This window comes from Thrips palmi, unplaced genomic scaffold (assembly GCF_012932325.1).
Source record: "Thrips palmi isolate BJ-2018 unplaced genomic scaffold, TpBJ-2018v1 HiC_scaffold_3, whole genome shotgun sequence".
In the NCBI taxonomy this organism is placed as follows: domain Eukaryota; kingdom Metazoa; phylum Arthropoda; class Insecta; order Thysanoptera; family Thripidae; genus Thrips; species Thrips palmi.
This window is the reverse complement of record NW_023144630.1, coordinates 11,079,539-11,107,365: the sequence shown is the minus strand read 5'-3', so window position 1 is coordinate 11,107,365 and position 27,827 is coordinate 11,079,539. Positions and strand designations below refer to the sequence as shown.

At 43.0% G+C, this 27,827-nt stretch overlaps 1 protein-coding gene across 2 annotated transcripts in view; it reads right to left on the bottom strand.

Moving 5' to 3' along the window:
* LOC117647936 overlaps nucleotides 1-27,184 on the bottom strand; it is a 33,929-nt gene extending 6,745 nt beyond the window's left edge. The window contains exons 1-4 of one of the 2 annotated variants that reach the window (XM_034389928.1): nucleotides 26,565-27,184; nucleotides 10,207-10,467; nucleotides 8,980-9,267; nucleotides 6,237-6,524 (exon numbers count right to left, since the gene is read on the bottom strand). In XM_034389928.1, the coding sequence (XP_034245819.1) occupies nucleotides 6,237-6,524; nucleotides 8,980-9,267; nucleotides 10,207-10,467; nucleotides 26,565-27,102 (1,375 nt within the window). In that variant the 5' untranslated portion in view covers nucleotides 27,103-27,184. Of the gene's footprint in view, nucleotides 1-6,236; nucleotides 6,525-8,979; nucleotides 9,268-10,206; nucleotides 10,468-11,139; nucleotides 11,171-26,564 lie in introns of those variants that run through there. The other variant, XM_034389929.1, reaches the window with a different exon arrangement.
* Nucleotides 27,185-27,827: the final 643 nt, after the last annotated feature.

The following is a 27,827-nucleotide window of genomic DNA, read 5'->3' as shown; positions in this document are numbered from 1 at the left end:
TCTGAAATATTTCTCGTCCGAATTAAAAGTAGGAAATGATTTCGTTACCTTCCCAAGAAAGTGTCCCATATGGACAGATGGCGCCCCTGCCTAGTAGGCAACCACTGGATCAGAGAACCCACAAAATCTAGAGAACTGATGGTCTCAGAAAAAAAAGTAATAGAAGCTAAATCATTTCTTTTTTAAAAGTAAATCGATTTTGTTTTATCTTGACTACCCAGGAAAGTAGTCTTGTTTGAGATTTGAAAACGCCTGTGAGGTAGGCAACCAGTGTAAGCCGAAATCTCGAGAACCGTACATCCTACAGAAAAAGTACTAAAAGCGAAAGTGTTCCTCGTCAAAAATAAGGAGTAGCGTACGCAATGATGACATAGCTCAGAAGTCGTCTTGCACAAGAAATCGGCAACGAAAAGAAAAAGTAGTGAAAATCCTGCCGCTTTATATGAAGAAAAGCCCAAAATCTCGAGAACAGAAGGGCGCATCAAGACGATACATAGTTCAGAAGAAAGGAAATTAAATTCGAGGGGGAGCGTACGCTTTAATGACCCATCTAAGACGCATCCTGCTTGGTAAAAGTGAGATCGGCGAGTCACGGGTGACACCGGACGGCGTGGAATTGCACGTCACCCGCACACTGCAGGCCTTATGGGAAAGTAGTTTTCCGCCGTTTCGGCGGGAAAGGGATGAGAAAAAGTAAAATCTGTCAATTTTTCGCTTTCCAATTGTTGAAATAACAGGAAAAGTAGCGATATACATCGGCAACTTTGGCCCGTCCCGTACATTAAGAAACGTACGAATTTCGCCTGTTTGACCCTGCCGGGAGTTAAACCTGAGTCTGGGGTTAAAATAAATGTCGTTTTCGTCATCAGCTCCCTCAAAAACACCAGAAACAATGCAAAAACTCGAATAAAAACAATGATCAAAAACACCCCGCTAGGATTTGAACCCGGGTCCGAACTTCTCCGATTCACTCGAAACTGGCACCATTGGTTTGTTCTCGTCGTCCCAATTCCAAAAATACCCCTACATGCCCTCCTAGCTGCATCCGTTGCCGAGATCCTCCTCGACCCTATGTAGACCATGATGCACCTGCAGCAGCGCCCCCGGTGCTCGGATCGGATTTGCTGCCACCGGGCGGTTCTTAGGGTCACCCAAGAAGGCTGCATACCTAATTTGGTCAAGATCGGACCACGGGAAGTCCTCGGACGGACGGACGGGCGCACAGCAGGGATCATAATATGCCCGTCCCTCCGTCATTTTTTTACAAAAAATAAACGGGACGGGCCAAAAACGAATCGATTGGTGCTGAAACGAAGAAAATCGGTCGGGCCGTTCTCGCTGTGGTTGCCGGTTGCATGTCGCTTACTCAGTCTTGAGGAGGGGTGTATATTTTTTTGGAAGCCTCATTTGTCTGTATAAATCACCAGATTCAGTGTTCGGGCGATTTCCATTTCCACGAGTGTAAATCCATACTGGGAATCGGAAATCGACAATGGAATTCATAAAATTCCATCTGGAAAAAGGTTCCAAATCCCAGCTGGATTTCAGATCCCTCTGGATTCTTCTTTCCACAGTGGAAAAATCTAAATGAATTTCCAGGTGGAATTTTAAGCTGGGAAAAGTGACACCCAACATCTCAGTTCTCATGTATAATTTGTTTTCGAATTCTCGTACATACCGACATCAGGCGAACTTTCTGGTTACAAACAGAATAGGCTTCGACCGGCCTCGACATTGGACAGCAAAAAAGCTTGATAAAGTACTTACGTGGGGCGTGTGTCACGACCTTGGCTGCACCATTAAAGCTGCAAGTGCCTTCGGCTCGGCCGTGGTCCAGGTAGTATTTGTTGAAGGCGTAAGACGCATGCGCCTCCAGCGTGTCCGGGTGGAAACAGGAGGCGCCTTGGCTGGATGGGGCCGCAGTCCACCCCTCCTGGTCCGCAAGCCCAATCAAGACCGCTCTGGAGCTTGTCGCGTCCGGCGTCACTGGCCACGCACCACGTGTCACCAGAGACCTGTGGCGGCAAAGGAGTTTCCGGCCCGCCGGAACAAATATCTGCGAAACGGGACAGAATTCAACATGTTAATAAACCAAACGAAAAGTACACCTGAACAGGTCTCCAAGAAGCACACTTCGCCTGATGTCTCCTTAACCTAAAGGTAGGTGTACGTTGGACTACAAGTCTCATATCGGGGTTGGCGAGGTTACGCTGCTGCGCGCCCGTGACATCTTCTGAGGCCTTTGGCACTATGGTTAATTGAACTCTTAGGGGCTGTTCAATAATTGATCCAGGAAGCGGAAGAAGGGAATAACTTGACTTATCCCCAAATTGAGTTTTCTATTTTATTATTGTGCCTTAGAATGGTTTACATCATACACCAAATTATTTGACTCAATTCCTAGCAGTTTATGAGAAAATCCACATGGAAAAAGGGTATGACTAAACTTAACCCCTTTTACGGTCTAACTTTCATCGGAAAATGGAGATAACTCAACCGAAGCCCACATGAGTCCGTTTGACAGATTGGCAAAAGGATATAACTCAACTTGTATTTTTATGAATCTGGTGTAAAACGAATGAACTCATTTTAACCCACCCAAACTTTTCAATTTTAATTTGGAAAGAAGAGCTAAGTCCAAAAAATACACCAGAGTAACATACACTTTATGCAGATTATTGTTTCACTTGGCTTGTCTCCAAATTCCTCTGTGTTTAGGAAATGTAAGGTGAGCTGACTCTGTTTTTCATTTCAACGGGAAGTGATAAGTGGCAGAAACCCTTTTACGGAGTGAATTTACACTTTTGATTTTCCCCCCAAAATTTCACTTATGCTTTTTGAAATTATAATCATCTGCAACATTCATTTGTCTCATTTTAGACTCCCTGCGAACAGTTTTTTGTTTCACCTGGAAAATGGTCAAAATTGAGTTACCCCCTTCTTCCGCTTCCTGGATCCAAAATTGCATTTAACATTGGTCAGGTGTCAAAAAAGTTGTCTCTTTTATGTTCGGGAGGCAAAAAACATTAGGAAAATACTTTAAACTCTACTTTTAAATTGTAGTCCAAAACTGTCCAATACAACATTGGTCAAGGGTCCTAATGGATGTCTTTTTCTTGATCAGGGTGATAAAAACGTAAGAAAACCATGTCAATTATAACTTGGACATTTTAATTCCAAATTGGCGATGGTTGATTTTCATTGGTAAAGTGCACTTTGCACTACCAATACTTTTCTGAACACCCTACAATTTTCCCTGCTCAAAGAAACTACAAAAGCACGCACGCACCCATGCTTAAAATTCCATACCAGGCTGCTGTCTGGAAATTAAGGGGGCAGTAGGTTCTTTAGAACGTATTTTGATGATTTACGAACCTCCTGTTCAGACCTCAACGAAAAGACAGGTATAAATGCTAGAGACAACGGCAGGCACCATGTTAAAGTCCGAATTTTTAACAACATTTTCGAAAAAAAATCCGTTTAGCCCTTAATTAGGGTGACTTACGATTAATGCAAAAACGTTCTGCAAAATTACATGGTGTCACTGCGCGCACGATTTCTGCCAAAGTTTTTAATTTTTTTCCAATCGGTAAAATGCATCTGAAAAAGCATGAAATTTGCCCACAAAATTACCCTTGGGTTTTTATATTGGGGAAGGGAAACCATCGAAACGGCCATCTTCAATTTCAGATTGAAACAAATCACATTTTTTCTCGTCCAATATTGAAACCCAAGGGTCATTTTGTAGGCAATTAAATGCTATTTCAGATAGAATCCCAGAGGGATTTCAGATTCTTCTTTCCGCAGCGGAAAAATCTAGATAAATTTCCAGGTGGCAATTTTAGCTGGGAAAAAGTGACACCCAAATTTTTAGGTCTCATGTTCAATTTGTTTTCTCATTCTCGTGCATTCAGACATCAGGCAAACTTTCTGGTTAGAGACAGAATAGGCTTGACATTGGACAGCAAAAAAGCTTGATAAAGTACTTACGTGGGGCGTGTGTCACGACCTTGGCTGCACCATTAAAGCTGCAAGTGCCTTCGGCTCGGCCGTGGTCCAGGTAGTATTTGTTGAAGGCGTAAGACGCATGCGCCTCCAGCGTGTCCGGGTGGAAACAGGAGGCGCCTGGCTGGATGGGGGCCGCAGTCCACCCCTCCTGGTCCGCAAACCCAATCAAGACCGCTCTGGAGCTTGTCGCGTCCGGCGTCACTGGCCACGCACCACGTGTCACCAGAGACCTGTGGCGGCAAAGGAGTTTCCGGCCCGCCGGAACAAATATCTGCGAAACGGGACAGAATTCAACATGTTAATAAACCAAACGAAAAGTACACCTGAACAGGTCTCCAAGACGCACACTTCGCCTGATGTCTCCTTAACCTAAAGGTAGGTGTACGTTGGACTACAAGTCTCATAACGGGGTTGGCGAGGTTACGCTGCTGCGCGCCCGTGACATCTTCTGAGGCCTGTGGCACTATGGTTAAAATTGAACGGTCAAGAACAACTCTTAGGGGCTGTTCAATAATTGATCCAGGAAGCGGAAGAAGGGAATAACTTGACTTATCCCCAAATTGAGCTTTCTATTTTATTATTGTGCCTTAGAATGGTTTACATCATACACCAAATTATTTGACTCAATTCCTAGCAGTTTATGAGAAAATCCACATGGAAAAAGGGTATGACTAAACTTAACCCCTTTTACGGTCTAACTTTCATCGGAAAATGGAGATAACTCAACCGAAGCCCACATGAGTCCGTTTGACAGATTGGCAAAAGGATATAACTCAGCTTGTATTTTTATGAATCTGGTGTAAAACGAATGAACTCATTTTAACCCACCCAAACTTTTCAATTTTAATTTGGAAAGAAGAGCTAAGTCCAAAAAATACACCAGAGTAACATACACTTTATGCAGATTATTGTTTCACTTGGCTTGTCTCCAAATTCCTCTGTGTTTAGGAAATGTAAGGTGAGCTGACTCTGTTTTTCATTTCAACGGGAAGTGATAAGTGGCAGAAACCCTTTTACGGAGTGAATTTACACTTTTGATTTTCCCCCCCAAAATTTCACTTATGCTTTTTGAAATTATAATCATCTGCAACATTCATTTGTCTCATTTTAGACTCCCTGCGAACAGTTTTTTGTTTCACCTGGAAAATGGTCAAAATTGAGTTACCCCCTTCTTCCGCTTCCTGGATCCAAAATTGCATTTAACATTGGTCAGGTGTCAAAAAAAGTTGTCTCTTTTATGTTCGGGAGGCAAAAAACATTAGGAAAATACTTTAAACTCTACTTTTAAATTGTAGTCCAAAACTGTCCAATACAACATTGGTCAAGGGTCCTAATGGATGTCTTTTTCTTGATCAGGGTGATAAAAACGTAAGAAAACCATGTCAATTATAACTTGGACATTTTAATTCCAAATTGGCGATGGTTGATTTTCATTGGTAAAGTGCACTTTGCACTACCAATACTTTTCTGAACACCCTACAATTTTCCCTGCTCAAAGAAACTACAAAAGCACGCACGCACCCATGCTTAAAATTCCATACCAGGCTGCTGTCTGGAAATTAAGGGGGCAGTAGGTTCTTTAGAACGTATTTTGATGATTTACGAACCTCCTGTTCAGACCTCAACGAAAAGACAGGTATAAATGCTAGAGACAAACGGCAGGCACCATGTTAAAGTCCGAATTTTTAACAACATTTTCGAAAAAAAATCCGTTTAGCCCTTAATTAGGGTGACTTACGATTAATGCAAAAACGTTCTGCAAAATTACATGGTGTCACTGCGCGCACGATTTCTGCCAAAGTTTTTAATTTTTTTCCAATCGGTAAAATGCATCTGAAAAAGCATGAAATTTGCCCACAAAATGACCCTTGGGTTTTTATATTGGAGAAGGAAAAACCATCGAAACGGCCATCTTCAATTTCAGATGGAAACAAATCACATTTTTTCTCGTCCAATATTGAAACCCAAGGGTCATTTTGTGGGCAATTAAATGCTATTTCAGATAGAATCCCAGAGGGAATTCAGATCCCTCTGGATTCTTCTTTCCGCAGCGGAAAAATCTAGATAAATTTCCAGGCGGCAATTTTAGCTGGGAAAAAGTGACACCCAAATTTTTAGTTCTCATGTTCTATTTGTTTTCGATGCATACAGACATCAGGCAAACTTTCTGGTTACAAACAGAATAGGCCTCGACATTGGACAGCAAAAAAGCTTGATAAAGTACTTACGTGGGGCGTGTGTCACGACCTTGGCTGCACCATTAAAGCTGCAAGTGCCATCGGCTCGGCCGTGCGACTGGAAGTATTTGTTGAAGGCGTAGGACGCATGCGCCTCCAGCGTGTCCGGGTGGAAACAGGAGGCGCCTGGCTGGATGGGGCCGCAGTCCACCCCTCCTGGTCCGCAAACCCAATCAAGACCGCTCTGGAGCTTGTCGCGTCCGGCGTCACTGGCCACGCACCACGTGTCACCAGAGACCTGTGGCGGCAAAGGAGTTTCCGGCCCGCCGGAACAAATATCTGCGAAACGGGACAGAATTCAACATGTTAATAAACCAAACGAAAAGTACACCTGAACAGGTCTCCAAGAAGCACACTTCGCCTGATGTCTCCTTAACCTAAAGGTAGGTGTACGTTGGACTACAAGTCTCATAACGGGGTTGGCGAGGTTACGCTGCTGCGCGCCCGTGACATCTTCTGAGGCCTGTGGCACTATGGTTAATTGAACGGTCAAGAACAACTCTTAGGGGCTGTTCAATAATTGATCCAGGAAGCGGAAGAAGGGAATAACTTGACTTATCCCCAAATTGAGTTTTCTATTTTATTATTGTGCCTTAGAATGGTTTACATCATACACCAAATTATTTGACTCAATTCCTAGCAGTTTATGAGAAAATCCACATGGAAAAAGGGTATGACTAAACTTAACCCCTTTTACGGTCTAACTTTCATCGGAAAATGGAGATAACTCAACCGAAGCCCACATGAGTCCGTTTGACAGATTGGCAAAAGGATATAACTCAACTTGTATTTTTATGAATCTGGTGTAAAACGAATGAACTCATTTTAACCCACCCAAACTTTTCAATTTTAATTTGGAAAGAAGAGCTTAGTCCAAAAAATACACCAGAGTAACATACACTTTATGCAGATTATTGTTTCACTTGGCTTGTCTCCAAATTCCTCTGTGTTTAGGAAAGGCAAGGTGAGCTGACTCGGTTTTCCATTTCAACGGGAAGTGATAAGTGGCAGAAACCCTTTTACGGAGTGAATTTACACTTTTGATTTTCCCCCCAAAATTCCACTTATGCTTTTTGAAATTAAAATCATCTGCAACATTCATTTAACTTGTGTTAGACTCCCTGCTAACAGTTTTTTGTTTCACCTGGAAAATGGTCAAAATTGAATAATCCCCTTCTTCCGCTTCCTAAATCAATTTTATACTGGCTTTATGAGCCAACTGTTTGGCGATAAGCGCTCTACGATCGTGGTTCGGCCTGGGTAACTTTCTTAAGGCAATCACCCTGTTAAAGAAGGCACTTAACCCTGTGTCTGTAGTGTTCTTCGAAACTTTGGCCCCAAACTGTAATTAATGTTGGTCAGGGGTCCAAAGGGCTGTCACTTTCATGAACAGGAGGCCAAAAACATGAGAAAACTGTGCTAAACTCAGCTTCGAAATTTTGGTCCGAATCTGTCTAAAATCGCATTAAGTATTGGTCAGTGTTTCAAATGGAAGTCTTGTTCATGATGAAGGGGGCAAAAACATAAGAAAACTATGTCAAAACATTACTTTGAAATTTTGTTTCAAAACTATCTTAACTTGCATAAAATACTGGTCAGGGGTCCGAATGGATGTCAATTTCATGACCAGCACGCAAACATTAGGAAAATATATGTAAACTGTACTTTGAAATTTCGGTTGAAAACTGTCCAAAATTGCATTTAACGTTGTTCAGGTGTCAAAAAAGTTGTCTCTTTTATGTTCGGGAGGCAAAAAACATTAGGAAAATACTTTAAACTCTACTTTTAAATTGTAGTCCGAAACTGTCCAATTCAATATTGGTCTCAGCAAATGGATGTCTTTTTCTTGATCAGCGTGATAAAAACGTAAGAAAACCATGTCAATTATAACTTGGACATTTTAATTCCAAATTGGCGATGGTTGATTTTCATTGGTAAAGTGCACTTTGCACTACCAATACTTTTCTGAACACCCTACAATTTTCCCTGCTCAAAGAAACTACAAAAGCACGCACGCACCCATGCTTAAAATTCCATATCAGGCTGCTGTCTGGAAATTAAGGGGGCAGTAGGTTCTTTAGAACGTATTTTGATGATTTTCGAACCTCCTGTTCAGACCTCAATAAAAGGACAGGTATAAATGCTAGAGACAAACGGCAGGCACCATGTTAAAGTACGAACTTTTTACAACATTTTCAAAAAAAATATTTCCGTTTAGCCCTTAATTAGGGTGACTTACGATTAATGCAAAAACGATCTGCAAAATTACATGGTGTCACTGCGCGCACGATTTCTGCCAAAGTTTTTATTTTTTTTCCAATCGGTAAAATGCATCTGAAAAAGCTTAAAATTTGCCCACAAAATGACCCTTGGGTTTTAATTTTAGGGAAGGAAAACTATCAAAACGGCCATCTTCAATTTCAGATGGAAACAAATCACATTTTTTCTTGTCCAATATTGAAACCCAAGGGTCATTTTGTGGGCAATTTTATGCTATTTCAGATAGAATCCTAGAGAGATTTCAGATCTCTCTAGATTCTTCTTTCCACAGTGGAAAAATCTAAATAAATTTCCAAGTTGAAATTTTAGCTGGGAAAAAGTGACACCCAAAATTTTAGTTCTCATGTTCAACTTGTTTTCGAATTCTCGTGCATATAGACATCAGGCAAACTTTCTGGTTAGAGACAGAATAGGCTTGACATTGGACAGCAAAAAAGCTTGATAAAGTACTTACGTGGGGCGTGTGTCACGACCTTGGCTGCACCATCAAAGCTGCAAGTGCCTTCGGCTCGGCCGTGGTCCAGGTAGTATTTGTTGAAGGCGTAAGACGCATGCGCCTCCAGCGTGTCCGGGTGGAAACAGGAGGCGCCTGGCTGGATGGGGCCGCAGTCCACCCCTCCTGGTCCGCAAACCCAATCAAGACCGCTCTGGAGCTTGTCGCGTCCGGCGTCACTGGCCACGCACCACGTGTCACCAGTGACCTGTGGCGGCAAAGGAGTTTCCGGCCCGCCGGAACAAATATCTGCGAATCGGGACAGAATTCAACATGTTAATAACCAAACGAGAAGTAGACCTGAACAGGTCTCCAAGAAGCACACTTCGCCTGATGTCTCCTAAACCACAAGGCAACTGTATGTTGGACTACAACATTAGGGGATTGGCGAGGTTACGCTGCTGCGCGCCCGTGACATCTTCTGAGGCCTATGGCGCTATGGTTGGTTGAACGGTTAAGAACAACTCTTAGGGGCTGTTCAATAATTATGTACTGGCATTTTGGGCCAACTGTTAAGCGATAAGCGCTTTTTGATTGTGGTTCGGCCAGGGTGACTTTCTTGAAGCAACCTATTCTAACCTCACATAATCACCCTGTTAAAGAAGGCACTTAACCCTGTGTCTGTAGTCTTCTTGGAAACTTTGGTCCAAAACAGTCCAAAACTGTATTTTATATTGGTCAGGGGTCCAAAGGGCTGTCACTTTCATGAACAGGAGGCCAAAAACATGAGAAAACTGTGCTAAACTCAGCTTCGAAATTTTGGTCCGAATCTGTCCAAAATCGCATTGAGTTTTGGTCAGGGGTCCAAATGGAAGTCTTGTTCATCATAAAGGGGCCAAAACATTAGGAAACTATGTCAAAACTTAACTTAGAAATTTTGTTTCAAAACTATCTAAACTTGGATAAGATACTGGTCAGGGGTCCGAATGGATGTCAATTTCACGACCCAAATCCCAGCTGGATTTCAGATCTCTCTGGATTCTTCTTTCCACAGTGGAAAAATCTAAATGAATTTCCAGGTGAAAATTTCAGCTGGGAAAAAGTTACACCCAAAATTTTAGTTCTTATGTTTAATTTGCTTTTGAATTCTCGAGCATACAGACATCAGGCAAACTTTCTGGTTACAGGCAGAATAGGCTTCGACCGGCCTCGACATTGGACAGCAAAAAAGCTTGATAAAGTACTTACGTGGGGCGTGTGTCACGACCATGGCTGCCCCACCAAAGTGGCAAGTGCCATCGGCTCGGCCGTGCGACTGGAAGTATTTGTTGAAGGCGTAGGACGCATGCGCCTCCAGCGTGTCCGGGTGGAAACAGGAGGCGCCCGGCTGGATGGGGCCGCAGTCCACCCCTCCTGGTCCGCAAACCCAATCAAGACCGCTCTGGAGCTTGTCGCGTCCGGCGTCACTGGCCACGCACCACGTGTCACCAGTGACCTGGATAACGACACCTGAACAGGAGTTCAAAAAAGGTGAAGTGCAAACGATACGATCGGTGTTCGCGGGATATTTTTCGAGGGCATTTGATCCGGCGCCTGGTGCCTCAAGAAACCCGATAGGATGACGAAAACATGCTCAAATGTCCGAATAATCTTTGAAATTTTACTTAAAATCTGTTTTGGTGCCCCTGGAAGGTTGCGGAAGGTTGGCCGTACAACGGATCGTATTGTCACTTATATTGCTCAGCAGAACTTTCAGAACAAAACGCCGTTTAGCAATCGAAAATAAAACCAAACCTCGCGAAATAGCATCAATTTTAGTGCTTTTGGGTATTCCTTTCAATTATGAAATGTTCAGGCTCGTTGTGGTAGATGTAAGAATGGTCCATTTCGGCTCATATGTGTAACAAAATTCATGATTTGACGTTTTCTTTCAGAATCTGAACGGCACTCCAAAAAATTCGAACTTTTTGAAAAAAGAGGGCTTCCTTAATGTAGGCCATGTTCTTTTAGGGCAGCGTCTTTCTCGACCGATTTTGTAGCTGCATTGTGCAACGCTAGTTCTGCAAAACAGTAGGGTGAGACTACCAGCCATGGAACACTTTTTGAAAAATAAGCATTTTGCCCTTTCAAAAGGCGCAATTCCCGATTTTTTTTCGATGGGGCTTCAGGGTGTCTTTTTACCTATAAATGGCGCCATCGCCCACAGCTGCAGCTCAAAAAGTTCAAAAACTGTTTAGAAATTGCGGAAGGTCTAAAATTGATCCAAGTTTGGACCAGGGTATCACCCCCTCCTGCGTTTCGACACCTTGTAATTTTGTTACTTTCAGGGTCGTAAAATTTCGAAGTGGTACGTCTGAAGTCCATGCCTTTCAATTTTGGGGTCATTTCAATCATTGGTTTGTCCACAATCAGTCTTCTGAAAAACAGATATTTCCGCTTCCTTTATGGCAGGTGACACCTATGAACTACCATGTCAGAATGTGACATTATATACATAATGTGACACATGAAGGTGTCGACAGCTTGTTCTCTCCAGAAGCTCAAAAACCTTGAAACCAATTGTAGATATACACTGGACATCAAAATTAGCTCCCCACTTTGTCCCTCGCGCAAAAGTCTTGTTAGAATTGAGCTAGAAACTTGACATCCTGTACGTAGACGTTCCAAAGAGTTGTGTAAACGTCCCCAAAGCTGCAGCAGTCACACCCACCCCCTTGCGTCGTTTTCCATCCCTCGCGCACAACCTTGTTTAATTTTGACACTTAGGCCGTGGTCAAAATGACCTTCCAGGTGTCGACGGTTGCAACTTGAAAAGTCGACTCATTTTGACAACCCCTTTCGATCAAGCCCGGAGCCACCCCCGTAAGACGCACTGTTCCGGAGCCAGATTTCAGGTCTGTGGGCCACTGCAGCGTTGGATAACCTCCGGCTTAAATCAAAAAATTTCCAGGACTACCATTTGATTTCACCAGATAACCCCGCATTACCTCAGAATTTCCCCGGATCACCACCAGATAACTAAGAAATTTCTAGTTATCCGGATTACGTATTACCAATTTGCTGTACGCCGGATAACCGAAGTCGTTTCCCCCTCGCCCTACGCTCATCGTGCCATCTTGCGGAGCCCGGTCGACCCTGCTCCAACGGAACGCAAACTCTACAAGGGGCCGTGAGGTGGAATGCCAGTTTTGTGTTTTCTGATTGGACGCGTAGGTGACTTGGCACTGAACTAAATTTTGATTTCTTTGCCCGTTGCTCCAGTGGGGATGAAAAACTTTTTCTGTCTGTCTGCCTGTCTGTCTGCGTGTGTGTCCATACTACTCCTTCTGAACGGCTTGGCCAATCTGGCTGAGATTTTGCAGGGTCACTGGGTATGTTCTTTGCTCGCCACACGCCAAAATTCAGCTTTCTATCTCAATCAGTTCAGTCATACCAACCAAAAAACACTAAAAAAAACGGCAGAAAAAGTACAACTTTGTTGTAACTGAACTTTTAAAGCCAAGTTTTACATCGTTTTATATGTTTTCGAGGGTGCTGATGACGAAAATACAATCCATTTCCACCCCCTGACCCAGGTTCGAATCCCGTTAGAGTAGTTTTCGATCAAAATTTTTGTCATGAGCTTTTTATCATATCGTATGTTTCCGGGGGCCCTGATAACGAAAATGAGGCCCATTTTGAACCCAGACCAGAAGGAACTGCCGTTTAGGACGATATTCATCAAAATTTTCACCCAGCGTTTTGGAAACATGCTGCTTGAGCAGTGATCCCTCTGACTACACATGTGATAGGGGGGTCTGGGGGGCGGAGCCCCCCAGCATAGAACTAGAAACCGAATGCTGTTTCGACTTGTGATCACGTCGATATGTAGTCGTCGCCGCCTAGTAAAGACGCCTGCCGAAGGCAGGCCAGCGCCGCAGGCCAAGGTAGGTGTAAACGCCAGGCGTGGATTGTCGTAACTGGCGCAGCATCGCGAAGCCTGTTACGACAAGACAGGGTCTGGCGTACACCTACCTTGTATAATTCATAATGTGTCTTAAATTTCGTTCCGGTTCCGCACTCTTAACTGATTTCGTAGCCGCACGGCTGCTTTATCGGTCAAGAAAGACGGGAGTTTAGTGCTACCAGTCCAGAAATTTGCGACGCAGCCGATACTCCGCGCGCAAGAGACCATCCGAAGAGCAGCATTCAAAGAATTTGAGGCGCGGAGTATCGCCGCTCGGTGCTGAAGGCAAGGCTAGGGTTTGTGATCCAGATAATTGACTGCGGAAGCGTACCTTTCAGTCGCAAACCAACCGAATTGCCTAGAAGCGGACCTTCCCGTCCAGACAATTGTCTGGAAACCACCCGTTTCCAGACAGTTGCCCAGGTAAAAATATATTTTATAAAGGCTATTATAGGAATTTATATAATTTTATACGGATTTGTATCCAGTTTTATAAACTTGAATAAGGTCAAACATATAAATGTTTATAAAACTACACGGTGGTTTTTATAAACAGTTATTAAAAATTAATAAATTTTTATACAGAGGGTTGTATAAGGTCGAATAAATCATACTGGAAATGTATATATTTGTGACCAAGGCACCTTCTGTATAGAGTCTTATATAGATACTTTTATTAAGTCTTAAGTCTTTCTTTAGACTGTATAAAACTCGCCTTATAAAAACTTGTAATGCTTTATACATCTTTATAGACGTGTCTGTAACCACGTGTATAAGTATTGTAGTGATACGACATAAACATATTCACACATATGATGGCCACCATATTGTTCAAATATCACTGCCCTCTAAACCTAGTCATTCCCTCCCGGTACCAGTTACTACCCTGGCCTGCGAGCCATCAGGTATTCCCTCAACCCTTTACCCCCACTCTCAACCATATGTTCTTCTTCTTGTTACTCTTGTCCTGTTATAAAAGAGCCCGGCGCCAGACCGCCGACACCCATTCTGTACCTTGGTCACTTACTGTCAATACAGAACGCTATCTATCAACCGGACTCTTTCCTTATCCCTTTCCAAACCACCGCCACTGACGTAACTTAACAGTATATATAAAATTTCATACAATTTTTATAAGATTTTTTAAAATTACATAAAATCTTTATACAACCCATTTTTACCTGGGTGTCTGGCAAATGGGCCGTTTTTTCCCTATTCCCGACAATTGTCTGGCCGCGCAGCGACGATTCCAGACGATTGTCTGGAAAAAGACCAAGTATATCTAAAAAATCTCATTCAACGAACGTTAATGAAAGCAGATGATACTCGTTTGGTTTTCTTCTACGGGGTAGTATGGGCTCATTCCAAAGATATTATTTAAAAACTGAGCCCTTTGTGCCTTGGCCTGCGCCTGCACCGCCGCGCCGTGTCCGTTGGATTGCGAGCACCCGGTGCCCCTGGGCTGTAGCGGGGAGGGATTGTCAATGTTGCTCGCAGGCCGTCGCGCGCGAGTGGGGTTCCATTGTCGCGAATTCCGCGCAGGCTGCGCCGCAGCCAGCCACAGACAGCCGCACCATCCCGCCCCGGCAGCCAGCCCCTATTATATTGTTAGGATATGTACTTGGTTTTTGGACTCTCGAGTAAAAGCTAGCTGACACCTTTATGTATCTTGTAGTTGTAGTTTTAGGTATGTTTTTAAGTAAAGGTATCATCTGCTAAAAAAAAACCGGACTTGTGCTTTAAATCGACTTTGCTTCACAGAAATTGATTCGTCTCAGAAAGACAAACAAAAAGTGTGAACGCATGTCTTGAGATTGGATAAAAAATAAAAACGTTGCTGTAATTCAAAAGTACTAAAATGTTGTTTCATTCGAATTTAAAAGTTTTAAATGTGAACAACTGTTTCATTTTTCATCCAATCTTGTGACGTGTGATGACATTTTTAGTTTGTCTTGTTGAGACAAATCCATTTCGACACCTCCACGGAAGACTGGGCTACCTTCGCGCGGCCGGGGAAGACTGGGCCAGCTTCGCGCGGCCGGGGAAGACTGAGCTAGCTTTGCGTGGCCGGGGAAGACTGGGCCAACTCTCGGCGCCTGGGGAGGACTGGACTATCTTTGGGCGGCCGAGGAAGACTAGGCTACCTTTGCGCGGCCAGGGAGGACTGGGCTAACTCCCCGCGCCAGGGGACGACTGGGCTAACTTCGCGTTGCCGGGGAAGACTGGGCCAAGTGACATTTTGGGCAAAACTGAGTTATGTGCAATTTCGGAAGCAGCATTTCATCCTCAATCGTTTGGTGCCATCAGATTTTTTTAATCTCAATTCTGGCGTCCGTAAATTGCATTTAAAAACTGAACATAACCTCACACTCAGCCCTCGCGTTCGTGGAAGAATGGACTATCTGAAATGGGAGGCGGAAGACTGGGCTACCTACTGCGGAGGCGGGGGGGCGTCGTCGACGGACTTGCACCGGTCGGAGACCAGAGACATCGTTTCGTTAGATTGGGGTATGCCGTCTTCGTCAAGATGCCTGGATTTGGGAATAATGGAGCACGGTCGAAAAGGCTTGTCAATTTGGCGAAGATATCTCCAGCTTCCAAACCAAAGAGTAAGTCAGAGCCCGAAGGCACCCGAAGGCAGCCGTGCAAGGGTTACGTATTTTTAACCTCTAAAACGTTCATGCGTCCTATACTCTGTTTTCTTTTGCTCTTGCTGTTCGAATGAAACCTTGTGAGAAAATCCATTAGTATCATTTTTTTTTACTTTCGAACCATTCTTCAAATGACATCTATCAATTGTCTTTGTTTATTTACTTTAATTAAACTTAAACAAGCTCAGCAGATTGCACTCATTGTGTCACGTTTCTTACATCCATTTATGTATGGGTATGTTTTGCGTTGTAATGCTTGGAAAAACGTTGACATTACGTTTACTGGACCATACTTTCATTTATTGTATTTTTGTGATTTGCTTGTCATATGTCATGAATGATTGTTGCAGATTCACGAGTACCACTGTGGTTTAACAACATATGTGATAAGTCTGTTCAGAAGAATGATAAGGGCCAAAATAGAGTTCAAAGACAACTCTTTCCCAAAACGGGTAGTCTTTTAGTCATAGAAAAATCTACAGAAGCAATAACTGAATAACGATTGTGAAGCAAGTCTCATTATTCATCGAACTGAAAGTGTTTCCATAGGTTGTTTATTGATGTGAATCGACCTGAACTTTCAAATGTGCATGTATTCAAGTTTATATTCCAGGCGTGTTCCATCATAAAAGCTAATATTTTGCTTGTACCACAAGCTACACAAAACTACTCGCTTTAAACTTGGTCCCCGTCACAATTTTTATTCTCAGTATAATTTCAATATTACTCAGAGTCAGTTATTTTCTAGACAAACCTCTCATGCAAAGTATTCAGTTAATAACATTATTCCTTGTCTTTGCTCCGAAAAATTCTTGCATCTGTTTTAACTTAAACACTCAAGCACTCCAGTCTGTAAGATATTTTGTGGAAGTTTAGGCATTCCTCTCCACTTTATTTATCATTCAGTTCCTTCAGTTATTATTTTTAAATTGAAAAGCTTCTTTTTATTAATAAAAGGAGGTGGCACTTGCCTTGTCCTTTTTTATCCACCTCTCAAAATAAATAAATTAAAAATGCTTTCATTATTCATCTTAGAAGTGCCCTTGACACTGATGCTAGAATTGAAACCTTGAGGTGTGATTTTTTCAGCAATGATAGCAGCTGCATCAAAAGTTTTAAGTTCAAGGAATCATTCATGATTTGAACTTGCAATTGGACAAAAAATATTTAATATCTTGGTGAACAGTGTGTATCACAACTGCCGTGGCGTTTTCCATTTCACACAAGCTAAGTTTGAGGTCAGTGTCGCTGCAGTTTGTGTTACAGTCAGTGACACCAATAACAAAATATTTTTGTTTATTTGCTACTTCAAGTCATCCTTAATTCCTTGAACTTCAAATATTTGATGAAGCTCTTATTGTTGCTTGACAAGGCACACCAGAAGATATGCAACCTTTTCTTTTTTCAGCAGACGATACCAATCTCACTTCTGGACCAGTCCTTCCGATTCAATTGACTGAATCAATGCCTTCAGCCACTGTACCGACCCAGCCAACTCCTTCAGCTGAGCCCATTAAAGCACCAGTGACTACTTTACTTCAACCTACTAAACCAACTTCTTGTCAAGGTGAGACCCCCTCCTCTTTGTTGTGTTCCGAGTCATACATAGTGTTAGTTCAATGTTTTCTTTTTACAGCTGACAAAATCGCTTTTGCTTTGATTGAACCAGTCCATCTAACTGTATCAATTCCTTCAGTTATTGTTCCGATCCAGCCAACTCTTGTAGCTGAGCCCATTGAAGCACCGGTGACTACTTCACCTCAACCTACGCAACCAATTTCTTGTCTAGGTATGCAAGGGAGACAAGAGACATTTGAGTTTAAGACTCTTCTCTTGCCTGTTGTGTAGCAGTCATTCACACAAAGCGTTTTATTTTCACAGCAAATGAGACCACTACTCTCACTTCTGGATCAGACCTTCCGAACTCATCAACTGAGTCAATTCCTATACCTATGCAACCAGGTTTTTGGTCTACTTCTGAACCAATTGAACTAACTGCTGTGCCTCTACCTCTAACTTCTTGTCAAGGTACTGTATTTAGTAAGATTATTCTTTTAAATTCCATGGCATTACTTTCAAAAATTGTTTACTTAAAGTAAGTGTTTTTAGTTTCAGACTTTGATTTTGTTCAGCAGCCCGATGATAATCCAGGAGAGGAAAGAACTTTGACACAACTATCTTCAGTAGATCCACTTCTCAGCAGTATTACTATCATTTTAGGTTAATATGGGAAATACAGTATTTTATAGTTGTGTTGATTGTACAATCTAACTTGAAAAATGTTTATTTGCAGATTCATCAGCAAGATCCAAGCAAAGCAATGCTGGTTCAGATGATGAAAACTTCAATTTAAGGGGTAGGTTTCTTTACAAACAAAATAAAATTCTTCTAACTTCTTTTAACTTGTTTCTTAATTTATATTTTTTGTTTAGGAATGAACTTTAATTTTGGTACCTTCGACATGAAGGATTGAGCTTAGAACGTACTTGTTTGAATAATTCTCCTGAGTTTGTTCCACCACCTTCACCAGAACCTGGTAATTAACCGGTAGTTTACAACTTTTTAAAAAATTATATCTAAATTACTGTAAGTATTATATTATTATAATCATTTGCAGGCTCTTCTCTCATCCATGGGCAAAATAGTGCAAATGATGAAGATAATAATGGTGATGCGCTGTTCAATGAAGGCTTTATGAGATTGATGAGATTCTCAATAGTTCCGAAACAGTTAATTCCAATCAGCTGCTCAATAATATTAATGCAAATGGTGTTGGTGAGAACATGAATGAAACAGCAACTAATGTGGAAGAGACAATCAATGAAGAGAGTAATATTGAAACTCGTATGGTTGTGCAAGAAACACCAAGGTCCAGGGAAAAAGGTTCTGGTAGGAAAAGAACACGTAATCCAACTCAATGGAGAGATTATAAAGCGAAAGTGGCCAGGGCTCATGGTGAACCATCATGAATCTTCCTGACTCTGTGTCCGACGTGCCTGGGGAAGAAGAAGTTGAAGAAGAGGGGCCTCACTGTCAAACCACTTGTATTCCATGAACTAAACGACCGCATGCAAGTAGATCTAATAGACTTTCAATCTAACGCGGATGGGGAATACAAGTGGATAATGAATGCGCAGGATCATCTCACTAAATTCATCCATTTGAGGCCCCTAAAAACTAAAACCATGCATGAGGTAGCATCGAACCTCCTTGAAATTATGTTGGTTTTCGGAGCTCCCAGTGTCCTTCAGTCAGACAACGGGCGAGAATTCTGCAACTACATAATTGAAAATCTGAAGGTTCTATACCCAGCCATGAAAATCGTGCATGGTGGGTACTATTTTGTGCACTTGTGACGGCATGTTAATATTGATGAAGTACTACTCTGAACTATGTTCATTGCAGGAAGGCCGAGACACTCACAGAGCCAAGGTTCAGTGGAGCGAGCCAATCAGGATGTCCAGGACTGCTTGACTGCCTGGATGATCTCTAACAAAACTAACAAATGGTCAGAAGGTCTGAAGTTCGTGGCAAGTCAAAAAAATGCCGCGCTACACCGAGGGATTGGCCGCTCGCCTTATGAAGCAGTTTTTGGCAGACCAATGAGGCTAGGCTTGTCTTCTACTCTTCCTGACAATTTGGTTGAAGACCTCGCAGATGAGGAGGGCTTGGAGGCGTTCCTTCGCTCGATTCGGGTGGATGGACAAGACAGGTACATAAATCTACTAAATCTGAACTTAAAATTCAACAAACAATTATCTAAAAGTATGACCATTTTCCGTAGCACACAGACCACTCCACCTGGCAGTCAAACTTCACCACCTGGCAGTCAAACTTCACCACCTGGCAGTCAAACTTCACCACCTGGCAGTCAAACTTCACCACCTGGCAGTCAAGCAACAGCTGGCAGTACCTTGACTAGCAGTCAAACAACTCTACGTGGCAGTGGGAGTCCGCCACCAGTCGCGGGGGACAGTCCATGCGGTCGACTGACCACCAGGCGTCCCATCCTCCAGACTCCCGTGGTCCAGACTCGGACTTCCAAGCGTCCCGTGGTCCAAACTCCGACTCCTCCGACTTGTAGGCGTCCCGTGGTCCAAACTCCGACTCCTCCGACTTCTAGGCGTCCCGTGGTCCAAACTCCGACTCCTCCGACTTCTAAGCGTCCCGTGGTCCAGACTCCAACAACTAGGCGTCCCGCAGTCCAGATTTCATTACCCGGTCCTACTCCCCCGACACCCATGTCTGCTCCCTCTTTCAGGGGATTCGATGAACGTCCAGGGCCATCAGGAGTTCAGTCAAGGCGCTGTGTGTCATGCGGTAAATCATGTCTCCTACATGAGATATGCATAACATGTGACCGCCCCATGCATAGCACATGTGGAGTAGACCAGGAGTGCTGCCTTTGTCAACGGGCCACCAACATTGTTACCAACCAGGGATCGGCAAGGAAAAATCTTTTGGTACAGGCTGATAAAATGCTCCGGAGGACAGCCGTAAAGTTCCCTACAGTAAACGTTGGGGACACTGTCACTGTACCAATTCCTAGCCCGGACCGTGCTAAAGGGGACCAGCGCAACGTCGTCGGTGTCGTTTGTGAGGTCACTGACAAGGGGCTGTACAGAATCGGGAACTCAAAGGGAAAGTGTGAACAACTGTTCACTAGGAACAGCTTCCAGCTATCAAAAGAGCGGTTTCTCAATGTGCAAGACGTCCCTTCTAAAACAGTTTCCTTGAGGGCATTGGCTAATGCGGCCAGCCTGTCCGGTGGCCAAGGGTTCATCCGATGCAACTGTAGGACAGGCTGCAAGCACGGCAAATGCACGTGCCGCACAAAGGGACTAAAATGTAACTCAAAGTGTCACGGTTCGTCCTCATGCTCCAATAAATGATGTAACCTCCCTCCCTGTTTTATTACTTTTTTTTCAGGCAATGTCTTTCCGTCATCCTAAGATTGCCGTTGGCCATTTCGGCAATCTCAGTTTGACCCATATTTTCCTAGGCAATGTTAGGTGGAATAATAATAATTCGACATTTCCGGGAACGAACACGGTAAACCTAACATTACCGCGGTAATCTTAGGTTTGCCGGCACTTCGGACATTACCGCTAACAGTCTTTTGGGCACCCTAAGATTGCCGTTGGCCATTTCGGCAATCTTAGTTTTCCTAGGCAATGTTAGGTGGAATAATAATAATTCGACATTTCCGGGAACGAACACGGTAAACCTAACATTACCGCGGTAATCTTAGGTTTGCCGGCACTTCGGACATTACCGCTAACAGAATGTATTTCTCGAGCCCAAACTAAGTATGCCTGCTAATTTCAACACAAGTTATTTATGCATTTCCCTTATTTCCTCTAGTATGAAAATTTAAAAAAAGAGGATGACACTATAGAAAATGAAATATGTAGATGCCCACAATACAAAAGGTGAAAATAAAAACATTCTTTTTACAATGCTCTGTCAAAGTGCACTGACCTGAAGAAGATTCCCCTCTAACGGGGGAGGGGGGCGAGGGGAACGAAAGACGTAAATCATTTGCACTTCCATTCTCCATATTTCGCTGTGTTGATACTCCAAAAGGGTTTTATTCATTCTAGAATGTTGAAAAACTATGGCTGATCTCATTTCCAAACCCTTCTGCTCGTTATTTTGTTTTATTTGCTTATTTGCTTCTGTCCCGTATTTGAGAGCCGCTGCCGCAGGTATGAGAAATTGGTGAGTGCTGCCAACCTAACCATGCTAATAACCTGATTCAAAAATATGTTTTGAATATTTCAAGCGATACTAAACAACGATTTGAAACAAACTCGTGTTGGGGGGTACTAAGGCGACGTTAAATACGAAATCTTGAAACTAAAGCCACTGTAGTTGCTGAGAATCGTTGGTGAGTACAAACAGACTCACAGACAGACAGACAGACAGACAGACGCACGACCAGTCACTTTTCAGCACGCCCAAACACGGCAAGGGCTTCGCTATCGCTCAGCCAATTAAATTTCGAAACTGCAAGCTGACAAGAGTGCAAAAGTACTAACATGTGTTTATTAATAGAATGAATGTATGCTTGTGTATATTTAATCCTAATAGAGTTTGAATTGATATTGGGTTCAAAGAGACGACTCAGGTTTTGAGCGGTGAGTGAATTAGTGATTCAATTTAATGAGACGATTCTTTTAACTTCACCGAAGTTAATATAACTGGTACTACTCAGTATTGTTTACATTAGTAAGAGAAATTATGTCGGTTCATTAAGTTTTGGGTAGCCTTGGCATTGGACTCTATGTGACGAATCACTGGATTTGACAATAATTGGTCCCCGTTAACTGGTTCAGATCAGCCTACCCTAAACTGCGACTCTCTTAACATTAACTGTGATAACATGTTCCAATCAATATTGTTTTATTCACTGGTTCACAATGAAAGAATGGCAAAATGTTTCTTAAATATTACTCATAAAATTGTGAATTCATTAGTTAGGAAAAAATCTCATTCAACGAACGTTAATGAAAGCAGATGATACTCGTTTGGTTTTCTTCTAGGTAGTAGTTCGGGATTATTCATAATTGTGTATGAAGTGAAATAGATAGCCCAATAAAATACATAGACCTAAGCGAGCTGGACAGTGTTGGTGCGAGCCGAGCTGTGGCATGCACCGCCGCGCCGTGCCCCGAGCGCGCTGGGCCGTGCCGAGCCGTGAGGCATTGTTGCTGCTCTTTGCGCTGTACCGGGGAGGGACTGTGCGAGAGGGGGTAGGGCATTGTTGGCCGGTGCCGCTCGCGCTGTACCCGGAGGAGGAGTTGTCGATGCGTCGCGCAGGCTGAGCTTCACCCATTCACTCACCAGCCCGCCCCGGCAGCCAGCCCCCATTATTGTTAGGATACAGCCTTGGTTTCTGGACTCTCGAGTAAAAGCTAGCTGACACCTTTAAGTGTTTTATATTGTTCTAGGTACGTTTTAAAGTACTAAAGGTATCATCTGCTAAAAAATATATCGAATAGTGACCCAAGCATACAAGTAGCCAATTAAGCGATTCAATGCTGGCAATTGAATGTTACTCGACTGAGAGATTCGCATTGGTGTGGCATCAGGGAATTGGTGACGACAGAGGGTGCTTCATGAAGACAAAGGAACAACATACAGAAAGAAATTGAGTCTAAAGTATTGTATGTAGTTTTCAGTGTACTAGTCACAAAAACTACATTTATTTCAATGCCAATCCTACATTTTCATCTAGGGCTACGCAATTTTGGGCCAAACTTTCCAATTTGAGATTTGTGTGTTTTGCTGTAGTTTTCAGTGCGCTGACCTCAATATTGACATCTAAATTGTCCCCTGACCCAAACTTTTAACACCAGACCTATAATTTCATCCCATATTAGGTCATTTTGGACCAAAAATTTCTAGTCAAGGTTTACATTGTTTCCTGCAGTTTTTGATGTGCTGAACTTAAAAATGACTTTCAAAATTTTCTCAGACTCACACTTACCCGAATTTGGACCAATTTTGGACCAAAATTTTTAAATCGAATTTAACGTAGATCCCAGCAGTTTTTTGGTGAGCTGATAACGAAAATCACTCCCATTTCGACTTCAGACTTATATTTTCATCCCAAATTAGGTCATTTTGGACCAAAATTTTCAAGTCGAGTTTTATATGCACTACAAGATCAAAATGTGTGCTTAGTACACAGCTGTGGGAGCGTACTTGCAAGCACACATCTATAGGTGTATGCTTGGCAAGTACACATCTATAGGTGTATGCTTGGACAAGCACACATCTATAGACGTATGCTTAGCCAAGCACACATCTATAGATGTATGCTTGGCCAAGCACACAGCTGTAGGAGTGTGCCTTTAAATGGGTGGGATTAAAGTGTGCTTGGCCAAGCATACACCTATAGATGTGTACTTGCCAAGCATACACCTGTAGCTGTGTGCTTGCAAGTACGCTCCCATAGCTGTGTACTAAGCACACATTTGATCTTGTAGTGTGGTTTCCTGCAGATTTTGGTGTGCTGAACTCAAAAATGACCTCCAAACTTTTCCCAGACTCACTTTTAACAGAATTTTGACCAATTTTGGACCAAAATTTTGATATTGAGTTTTACTTTTATCCCAGCAGTTTTTGGTGTTCTGATAACGAAAATCACTTCCATTTGTGCCCCTGGTCTAAAGTTTACTCAATATGATCCCATCATCGCACATTTCGTCTACTCAAGCAAAGTCCAAAGTGCACAAACTATGTCAATTCGCATCGCTCAGCCACACTACGCGCCCAGACTAAACGGCGCGTACCCCTAGTTTTACTGTGTTTGATGCTGTTGAACATGACGCTCTGTGTTATTTGTGGCATTCCGGAATGGCTAAGAGAGGAGCAAATGAAATGGCTAGTGCACTTTTTGATTATTTTTCACAATGCGCTGCATCTGGCAAGACTGAGATAAGAAGTTTTTCAGACAATTGTTTTGCCCAAAACAAGAACAGATTTGTGTTTGCAATGTTCCTGCTTGCTGCTGTGCAGTTTGGTATTAACATACACCATTGCTATTTGGAAAGTGGCCACACCCAGAATGAAGGCGACTCAGTTCATGGTCGCATTGAGACAGTTTCAAGAGAAAGTGACATTTTCTGTCTCGATGACTGGATTAAAGTAATCGAGAAAGCTAAGGAAACAGATCCACCCTACAAGGTGAAATTGCTGAAGAGGAATTTGGTCTTTGATTTCCATGAGATAGTTCCAAAGCAAAACTGGATGTATTCTACAGACAAGAGGAAAATCAACTGGACCAAAGTCAGAGTCGTGCAGGCTCGAAAAGATAACCCAGTGTCCTCTTGATAAAATACGACTTTGATGGTGAGACGTTTACTATGGATACAGCCCAGAGGAGAGGCCACCCTGTGAATTGCAAGACTTACAAACCACCATTAGCTTATCCAGGGATGATACCACTCAAGCAGCTTACAATAAAGCACTTAAAACAGCTATGCTCATCCCTTGCCATTCCTTCAAAATATCATCAATTTTACAACGATGTTATAAATTCAGTGGAACCTGTTGATGGGGATGATGACCCAAGAGATTTGCAAGTGGATGAAGATGGAATAGATGATGATGATCCTATTCACGTCATTGAAGAACTCAACAATAGAAAAGACAATGAAGAAGGAAGTGAAGATGAAGATGGGGAAGATGATGATGATGCTGATGATGTGGGTGACAATGGTGATGATGGTGATGAGGATGATGATGAATGATGATAGTTTATGGTTTGAAAAATGCATGGCTAAATGTACCTATGTTTTATAGTTGTTCAACAAATTTTATTCTAATTGTAATACGGTCTTGTTCCACTAAGTCCGTTTATTGTGTTTTAAAGAATCAAGCTAGATTTTTAACTTTGTTCAACTTTGTGTTTTTTCTATTTTTAACTCCACCTACTTTCTGTGGCGTCTTTATTTTGATTACTTTGAGAGAAACGTTTGACTGAATACTTTGTTTTAATTAGTGCACTCTACTAATTTTATTTCTTTAGATTATGGGGAAAATTACTAGTCTTGATCTTGTTTAATGAAAATGTTCAGAGAAACGTTTGACTGAATACTTTGTTTTAGTTGTTGTGCTCTACTAATTTTATTTTCTTTAGATTATGGGGACAATTACTAGTCTTGATCTAGTTTAATGAAAATGTTTGACTGATTACTTTATTTAATACTAAATGGATAACATTTAAATTTAGAACTTTAATATTAATAGAAATTAAAAGAAATGTTTGACTGGTTATTTAATCTAACAAGGAACAAGTAACAAGTAAGGTTCTGATATTTCCTTTTGTTGTGCTTTAAGCTTTACTATAAATGCTTCTCACCATTCCTACTTTTGTAAGAATTCACAACGAGGCTACTTTATTTTCATGTACCTGTTTCTGTGAGGAAATAAATACATATTTTTGAACTTTTCTATTGTCCTATTCACTCTCCCACATTTACGTTCAGGAAATAAAAAACGACAGCTTGGCAGTGCGAGCTCACTTTGCAGTTTGTGAAACGGATGTTGTTCAGCAATTGGAAAGGGCCATGCCCTCTCAGGCCTGTTAGATAAAAGGTCGTGACTAACCAAAATTTTTAGTACATTTCAAAACAATTTCTAGTTTGCTTCCACAAAACTTTTTTTACATATGTGTTGCAAGTGCCCATGGTTTGAACACCATTTCTTGAGGCGTCCATCATGAATTGACACAGTTCTGCAGGCAGGAGAGCCTCTTTCTCCCACCAAGAGAAAGGGTATTACAATATTCAGTGTTTGTAACTGTCCTACATTATCGTGGTTGTCTTTAAAAGTCTTTAGTTGCAAAAGAAAAAAAACAGCCAGTTGTAATTTGTCATAACTCTTGCTTAAAAACCGTTTAGGAGCTCCCAGTGAGATGCAATTAACACTGATCTACTCGGGAGGTGCCACACTATCAGAATATCACAAAATATTGAGCAAAGTGTAGCGCCCTGAATTGTGAGAGAGCGTATAAGTTTCAAACGAGCTTATCTCAGAACGCCGCTTTTGCAGTTGGCCCAGTCTTCCCCGGCCACGCGAAGTTAGCCCAGTCGTCCCCGGGCGCGGAGAGTTAGCCCAGTCCTCCCCGGCGGCGCAAAGGTAGCCCAGTCTTCCTCGGCCGCTCAAAGATAGTCCAGTCCTCCCCGGGCGTCGAGAGTTGGCCCAGTCTTCCCCGGCCACGCAAAGCTAGCTCAGTCTTTCCCGGCCGCGCGAAGCTGGCCCAGTCTTCCCCGGCCGCGCGAAGGTAGCCCAGTCTTCCGTAGGGGTGTCGATTTCTGTAGAGCAAAGTCGATTTGGACAGTTTTGAAAATCCACCCATTGAAAATCCATTGAAAATCCATTGAAATTGAAAATCCACCCCCTTGAAAATCAAACCATGGCACTCCCTTGATTTATTAGGCGGCACTTTCACCGTGCTACTACAAATCGTGTTTTCAAGAGAGGGGCGTAATTCTTACCTTGGTATCCGGGGGGGCGGGCTGCAGCGCCCCCTTCCGACGTGAATCCGCTTTTTGGAGGGAAGCTGGGCCCACTGGGACCAGTGGGCATTTTGGGCCAGGTGGGCCAGTGAGGCCAGCTGGGCCCGTTTGGCCCGCTGGGCCCGTTTGGCCCGCTGGGCCCGCTGGGCCCGTTTGGCCCGCTGGGCCCGCTGGGCCCGTTTGGCCCGCTGAGCCCGTTTGACCCACTGGGCCCGTTAGGCTCAATAGGCCCGTGGGGCCGGTTGGGCCCGTTGACCTCAGAATCTTTGCGCTTATTCTCCTCCGAGTCCTCGCAATCCTTTACAAACTTAGCCATGTCTCCGCCTTCAGCGTCCAAGGTTTCATAGTAGCGTGCCAGCATCCTCGGAGAGAAGTCCCTCCGGGAGCAGGAGTCCGATGGCAGCGGGCCGTGGGTGCGCGCGATAAAGTGGGCTTGGTTGCGCAGCCACGGCGTGCAGTGCTTTGTCCCGTGTTCTTCACTGCCGCACTTGTAGGCGTAGCCCTCCCACTTTAACATGGTGGGACGGCAGCCCGAGGTTCCTGCAGGGTACTTGATTGCGATATCCACGAAGACCTGATAAACAACATTGTAACAAATTTTAGAGTATTTGGACCATAAAAGAGATGCGATACAAATCACTGGTTTTCGGACAAAGGGACTTAAGTCCACATTTTGGTCAAAACGTTTTTTTCGTTTTCTCAGATTGCTGGCGAGACTTCACATAGAATGGTGAAAGACCCACGATTCTAAGATAATTAGTTCGGAAGATATAGCGTTGAACCAAACGACTTAAGTCCTTTCGTTTTCTGACAAAACAACTCAAGTCCACTCGTTTCCTGACAAAACAGCTCAAGTCCATCCGTTTTCTGACAAAAGCACGTAAGTCCACATGTTTTCTGACAAAAGAACCCAAGTCCAGCGTGACGTTTCGGACATAACAACTCAAGCCCCCCTTTTGACAAAACCACCTAAGTCCACATGGGCTTGAGTCGTTAGGACCAGAAAACTGGTGTGGACTTGTGCTCTTTTGTCAGAAAACGACTGGACTTAAGTTCTTATGTCCGAAAACGAATGGACTTAAGTTGTTTTGTCCGATAACGGATGTACTTACGTCAAACTGTGATATTAACTTGTAAATATTTCGGCGAGGAATGCTAAACGGTCATCGAACATTGGGATCGTTTTCTGAATACCACGTTTTTTTTCACCTGAAATTTCATGACCATATTTGTCGTAAAAAA